Source organism: Trachurus japonicus, chromosome 16 (assembly GCF_045865225.1).
Source record: "Trachurus japonicus isolate A0001 chromosome 16, Traja_1.0".
Lineage (NCBI taxonomy): Eukaryota > Metazoa > Chordata > Actinopteri > Carangiformes > Carangidae > Trachurus > Trachurus japonicus.
In genome coordinates this window covers 35,406,144-35,413,294 of record NC_140922.1, presented here as the reverse complement: position 1 = coordinate 35,413,294, position 7,151 = coordinate 35,406,144, and the positions used below count along the sequence as shown (strand labels likewise).

Genomic DNA, 7,151 nt, shown 5'->3' with positions numbered 1-7,151 from the left:
GGTGTCAACGGGGTGAAATGGTGTCTGAAATCCTCTGACCTGTTGACTTCAGGCCGGCCTCGGCCCATTACAACGTTTTCAAGGTGTAATGAAATATGATCTGTCGTAAACACGGTGTATTTTATTTTGAAAATTAACAGGGTGTTTTGTTTTGTATTGTATTGTGTACACATTTTCCTGTCCTGCACAATCTGCTCTGTGCTGCGGAGGTCTGCTGGATGCCAGAGCCGTGACTGGCTCAGAGCTGGGGGAAGCACACACATTGACTAGAATTTAAAGCCTCTGGAAACATGACTTTAAATAGTAAAAATGCTTATATTATATCAAAGTCAAGTGTCTCGTTAATCATCCACAAAAGTCTGAGTGAAAATAACTATTCATAACTATTCGAAAACCTGGTTTAAAAACAGCAAAACAGCAACATTTTGATGTTTAGGCCACTTATCAGAACAGAGTGGGCGTGGCAGAATGCTCTGATTGACAGCTCCCTGGCTCCGCCCAAAGGTGTTGAAAAAGTAACCTCAACAGGGAAAAATATACAATAAGAAAAAGTTCAACAAGTGAAAGTAAACTTTAATTTGCTGCACAATTGAATACAAGCCCATAAATACAAACCTCTCTCTAATACTAACCCCATTTAAACAACCGCTTCAGGAATATTGTAAGACACATAATGGCTGTGTGAATTGGGAATGCTGTGGCTCTGAATAACCAAACTCTTCCTCAAAGACAATCCCTTACATGTTTACTTAAGCCATGATTGCTTGTTTAGAGACAGTCATCTCATGGCTGGAGCAAGGCTCAGGAGAAAACAATAAATATCAAAGTTAACTTCATCCACTTCTGTCTGACTGGGCTGATATTTATTGGACATTATTGTTCATTGTTGGAGAGTGGGATGAAACACCAGCTGAGTTACTGACGTTAGATTCAGTGAGCTCAGCACCTGCTAGCGGCTCCAGTGAGCGCTGCTTCTGCAGTGGAGCATCAGGCCACAACTCCTCAACAACTGCCTGAGCTTCCTCGAAATTATCAAAGGTGCCACGGTATTGAACTGCTTCTTGATGGCAGTACGTCAGGTTCTTTCTCAGTTTGTCATCATCAAACATCAGCACCTGAAAAATACAACAGACCAGAACAAGATGAAGAGAAGATGTTAACCAGCAGTATACATTACTCAAACTCAGTTCTATACAGTAATTCAGTGTGATTACCTGTTCTACCTCCATATGCAGAGCAATGGCAACGTTATCCCAAACGTAATACCTAGGCTTCTGGTACCAGTTCTGATACTCCATCTGGTTTTTATCTGGTCTCTGGACCAACTGATAGCTGAGTGAAACCACACAAAGAAGAAAAGGTTGTTAAACAGGTGTTTTGACATTCAAACACACTCTCAACTGGATGTTTCAGGAAGTGTTTTCAGCATTTTAACATGTTGTGGGAGCGTTAAAGTAAAGCTGTGGCAGCTGTTATCCGAGTGGTCAGACTGATTTATTTCTATAAATTAATATATTGATCTCCTGACATCCAATACCGCTTCAGAGTCCCTGACTGTCATTGTGTTATCAATGAAGCTAAAACAACATAAACAGGCTTTGACGGTGGGTCTAAGAAATGTTCAGTGAGGTGTGGATGGAAGCTGCTACGTTGGAGATGTTTTGTCTGGTTGTAAATCTGTGTGGTTCTTGGTGGAAAACCATTGACTGACAAAGTCCAGGTTGTTCTCAACAGAAACAGCAGTTGAGTTCACTGTGTCTTACCTGTGTGTCCCACACATGGCCTGAGACCTCCAGATGAAGTGTCCACCTCTGTAACAGCAGACGGCCTCTGGGTCGTCTTCACTCAGCAGAGGATAGTTGTCGTACTTCTGAGCATCTGGACTGTGGACCAGCACCACATACATCACTTCCTGTTTGTACAGGACGGTCTCGTACACCCTCATGACAGGTGGAGCTCCGGAGCAGAACTGGAGACAACAACAGAGTTTTAGTGGACGACTCAAAGCTCAGTCCATCAACAAGTTATGGGCAATTTCCACTGGATGCGGAATGGTGGTGGCCTCAGTCCAGCACGGCGGCGGAGCCATTATGTTTCAGGAAATTGTGTATAAGAAAAGGCTGAACAACGTTTCGGCCCGAGAAACACCGAGAAAACGTGGTATGGGCAGAGGCCGGCCTGAAATGTCAGAGCTTTTCAGACACCATTTCACCCCGTTGACACCATGAACGAGGAGATACTGATTGTAAAATCACAAAACAGGCAGATCAACAAATCAGCACTGAGTTGTTTTCCTACTACTCCTCTGGATTAAATAAACCGCTGTCCGGCGAAGCCGCAACAGTGCGCATCACAGACAGGGTGTTGACGAACATGGGACCCTTTTTCAAAAAAGGGTCCCATGCTCCCTGCTTTTCCCCAAAAAGGGAACATGCAATTTGTCCGTCTGCAGCTGTGCTGCTGGCAAACCAAACACAGATACAGTATGTCAGAATGCTCTCCCTCTCACAGCACCATGATAGAAGGTCACCAGCAAGTCCATAGAAAGTTGTTGTTTCTTGAGGAGTCTGAGGAAATACAGTCTCTGCTGGGCCTTCTTCACAAGCGCTGTGGTGTTAGCAGTCCAGGTGAGGTCCTCCTTGATGGTGACGCCCAGGAACTTGAAGTCAGCCACCCTCTCCACACTATCCCTGCCGATGAACAGGGGCTGGATTCTGTTTTGTTCCTTCTGTAGTCCAATACAACCTCTTTGATCTTTGCTGTATTGAGGACCAGTTTGTTATCCCTGCACCACCAGCCAACAGCCTCTCCACCTCGTCCCGGTAGGCGGACTCATCTCCCCCGGAGATAAGCCCTATTATTGTGGTATCGTCTGGCATCGTGGTATCGTCTGTCTAAAAGGCTATTGGGGAAAACCCTCCATTACGAAACCCCACGACGGAGGCTGCGCATTGATCCTTTTTTCCTTTTTGGGGTCAAAAAGATTATATGCATAATTAACCGCAAAACAAGCAAATAACTAATACTAATGCTTAATATTAAAGCTTCAATTTGTAACAATTATTCAGTCATATTTGCTGGAACTGGCTCAGCTCCTTCTTCACCACGACGGACCGATACAACGGCCGCATTACTGCAGCTGCTGCCGCCTGTCAATCTCACGCTTCATCCTTCTCTCACTCATGAACAAGACCCCAAGATACTTAAACTCCTCCACCTAAGGCAGGAACTCTCCACCGACCTGGAGGATGCAAACCACCATTTTTCCGGTCGAGAACCATGGCCTCGGACTTAGAGGTGCTGATTCTCATCCCAGCTGATTCAAACTCAGCTGCAAACCGCCCCAGTACATGCTGAAGGTCCTGGCTCGAGTCAATAAAAATAATGAACAGAACTGGTGACAAACACAGTCGAAAGCCTTCTCCAAGTCCACAAAACACATGTGGGACTGGTTCGGCAAACTCCCATGAGCCCTCGAGCACCCTGTGGAGGGTGTAGAGCTGGTCCAGTGTTCCATGGCCAGGACGAAAACCGCATTGTTCCTCCTGAATCCGAGGTTCGACTATCGGCCGAATTCTCCTCTCCAGTACCCTGGAATAGACTTTCTCCGGGAGGCTGAGGAGTGTGATCCCCGATAGTTGGAACTCACCCTCCGGTCCCCCTTTTTGAATAGAGGGACCACCAACCTGGTCTGCCAGTCCAGAGACACTGTCCCCAACTGCCACGCGATGCTGCAGAGGCGTGTCAGCCACGACAGCCTCACAACATCCAGAGACTCGAGGTACTCAGGGCGGATCTCATCTACCCCCGGTGCCTTGCCACTTTCGGACTACCTCAGTGACCTCAGCTTGGGTGATGAATGAATCGACCTCTGAGTCCTCAGCCTCTGCTTCCTCGACGGAAGGCATGTCAGTGGGATTGAGGAGATCCTCGAAGTATTCCTTCCACCGCACGACTATCCTCGACTATCCCCAGTCGAGGTCAACAGCTCCTCTCCTCCACTGTAAACAGTGCTGGCGGAGCACTGCTTCCCCCTCCTGAGGCGTCGGATGTTTTGTCAGAATTTCCTCGAGGCCGATCGGTAGTCCTCCTCCATGGCCTCCCCAAACTTTTCCCAGACCTTACGGCTTGCCGGAGACCTTACGGCCACAGCTCCGGACGGCCGTGTGAACAATGGAAGTGGAGAACATGGTCCATTCGGACTCAATGTCTCCAGCCTCCCTCGGAATCCGGTCAAAGCTCTCCCGGAGGTGGGAGTTGAAGACCTCCATGACAGGGGATTCTGCCAGATGTTCCCAGCAGACCCTCACGATGCGCTTGGCAAGGCAAGGCAAGGCAATTTTATTTGTATAGCCCGTTTTTACAAACAGTTTGTCTCAAAGGGCTTTACATGGCATCATAACAACATCCTCTGTCCTTAGACCCTCACAGCGACTGAGGAAAAACTCCATGGAAACCCTTTTAACAGGGAAAAATCGGAGAAACCTCAGGTTGGGTCTTCCAGGTCTGACCAGCTTCCTCCCCTGCCAGCGGATCCAACTCACCACCAGGTGGTGATCAGTTGACAGCTCAGCCCCTCTCTTCACCCGAGTGTCCAAGACGTACGGCCGGAGATCAGATGACACGACTACAACGTCGACCATCGATCTCCGGCCTAGGGTGTCCTGGTGCCACGTGCACTGATGGACACCCTTATGATCGAACATGGTGTTCGTTATGGACAAACTGTGGCTAGCACAGAAGTCCAATAACAAAACACTGCTCGGGTTCAGATCTGGGAGTCCGTTCCTCCCAATCACACCTCTTCAGGTGACACTGTCGCTGCCCACGTGAGCGTTGAAGTCCCCCAGCAGAACGATGGAGTCCCCGGTTGGAGCACTTTACAGCACCCCTCCCAGGGCCTCCAGGAACGCCGGGTACTCTGCACTGCCGTTCGGCCCGTAGGCTGAAACGACAGTGAGAGAAGTATCCCCGACCCGAAGGCGCAGGGAAGTGACCCTCTCGTTAAGTGGGGAGAACTCCAACACATGGCGGCTGAGCTGGGGGGCTATGAGCAAGCCCACACCAGCTCGCCACCTCTCACCGTGGGCAACTCCAGAGTGGAAGAGAGTCCAACCTCTCTCAAGGAGTTGGTTCCAGAGCCCAGGCTGTGCGTGGAGGTGAGCCCGACTATCTCTAGTCGATACCTCTCAACCTCCCGCACGAGCTCAGACTCTTTCCCCCCAGCGAGGTGACATCCATGTCCCTAAAGCCAGAGTCGTTGTCCGGGCATTGGGTCGCCGGAGCCCCCACCCACGGCTGTCACCCAAAACGCAACGGGTGGTGGGCCTACTGGAAGGCCGGCCCACGTCGCTCCTTCGGGCTGAGCCCAGCCGGGTCTCGTGGGCAGAAACCCGGCCACCAGACGCTCGCCTGCGAGCCCCATCCCCAGGCCTGGCTCCAGGGTGGGGCCCCGCTGACGCCGATCCGGGCGCCATGAACTTCCTTGGTATTGATTTCTTCATAGGGGTTTTGGAACCGCTTTTAGTCTGACCCGTCACCTATGACCTGTTTGCCTTTGGAGACCCTACCAGGGGCATTAAGCCCCCGACAACATAGCTCCTAGGATCATTCGGGTACTCAAACCCCTCCACCACGATGAGGTGGTGGTTCAAGGAGTAATGAATGTAATGAAACAATAGCAACACATGAGACTCTGAAATTGCACAACTCAGAGTTAGCTTTTTATTTAATTAAAAAACAACAATAAGTCCTTTTGATTATAATAGAAAATAAAATAATGGAAAAATAATGGAAAAAAACAAGCTGGGAGGCATTGCTGCTGTATTGAATATTTTCCTGGGTATTGGTACAGTATCTAGTTTGAAATTTTAGTATTTTCTGACAATCCTACAACTCACATTTGGCCACGACAAACACCAACACAGCCAGAAACAACAAAAATGCAGGAGAATATGTATTTTTTTTTAATTGAAAATGATTTCACATCCATGTCAGTGACCTTTTTATTTTCCACATGTTAGATAACAGTAAATGGATCATGGATCTGATGTGAAAGTTCCTGAATATCAATATCTGATGTGATATCAGGTCACAACACACTGATGGAGATCATTGAGACTTATTCAGAAAAAGTGGTGCTTAGAAACCTCTGACCTCCCTGAAAATAAAAACCAGAACTTTAATACGTTTCTGTCCAGACCTGTCAACAGCTGGACTGAGGTGTTACCTGCTGGCTGTAGGCCTTCAGCACCTCCTCCACAGGGAAGGTGAAGCGGTATGAACCAAGTCTAGAGGTCTCCATGAAGGCTGGAGAGCTGGCAAACTCCCCCAGGAAGCTGCGCTGGTCCTGGGCCTCAGCCTCGGTCCGGTCTGGGTAGGTCTTCTCCAGGAGCCTCCTCTCAGCTGATGTTACGTCCTCAGGCTTCACAGCCAGACTCCACCACTGTAGTTCTGTAAACCAGTATCTGCCCAGGCCCCCGAAGCCTCCATCTGTCTTTATTCCTCTTAACCCATCCTTATTAGTGTCATGTTGCAGATGAGACACATGAAACTCTGGTCGGGGATACTCTGGGATGTCCTCAAGGAAGATGTAGTCTTTTATATCCAAAGTTGGAACTCTCTTTCTTAAATCTTCAGCTGCTGCCTTCAGATCCTTCAGCTTCAGGTGTTTGTTCTTTACAAAATGTTCATTAGATCCTCTCCAGTTTCTTCTGAAGTCCATGTTCTGATGATGTTGATTGAAAACTCGAGTGTGTCTTCACTGTTCTCTGATTCTGGGTGAACTGTCGAACAGTTGAGTTATGATAAACCACACCCATCACTGAGGCAACACTGCTGAGTCACAAACTCTGTACAACACAACTGCACTCCACACACACTCAACCTTTGGACTCTACATGATCAATAAAGTGTCACCCAGTGTTTACAGCACAGACATCCAGAGTGTTTTCCTGTAAATGCAGCCTCGTGCAGCTCAGCACCGCACGTCTTAAATTAACATGCCCAAACGTTTGGCCACGGGCACTTTGCATTACCGTAAATACACAACGGTTTGCCCAATCGGAAAAGTTCTAATGTTTTCTGAAAGCTGAGAGGTTGCGCTTTACAGACAACATGTTGTTATTACGGTAATTTCATTCGCGCTGTTG

The 7,151-nt window shown here is 48.3% G+C and overlaps 1 protein-coding gene across 1 annotated transcript; it reads right to left on the bottom strand.

The window, feature by feature from the left end:
- Positions 1-552: 552 nt before the first annotated feature.
- LOC146972799 (uncharacterized) lies at positions 553-6,860 on the bottom strand. Its single transcript, XM_085803181.1, has 4 exons — positions 6,230-6,860; positions 1,764-1,969; positions 1,215-1,332; positions 553-1,115 (listed from the first exon to the last, which is right to left on the bottom strand). Exons 1-4 carry the CDS (start codon positions 6,722-6,724, stop codon positions 864-866), a joined length of 1,071 nt encoding a protein of 356 aa, XP_085659307.1. The 5' UTR covers positions 6,725-6,860; the 3' UTR covers positions 553-863.
- Positions 6,861-7,151: the final 291 nt, after the last annotated feature.

Excerpts from the sequence above, each read along its gene's own strand:
- LOC146972799 (XM_085803181.1), bottom strand. The coding sequence starts at position 6,724 with ATGGACTTCAGAAGAAACTGGAGAGGATCTAATGAACATTTTGTAAAG. Across the intron at positions 1,970-6,229 it reads TGAAGGCCTACAGCCAGCAG|TTCTGCTCCGGAGCTCCACC; the intron begins GTAACACCTCAG and ends TGTTGTCTCCAG. Across the intron at positions 1,116-1,214 it reads TGCATATGGAGGTAGAACAG|GTGCTGATGTTTGATGATGA; the intron begins GTAATCACACTG and ends TGTATTTTTCAG.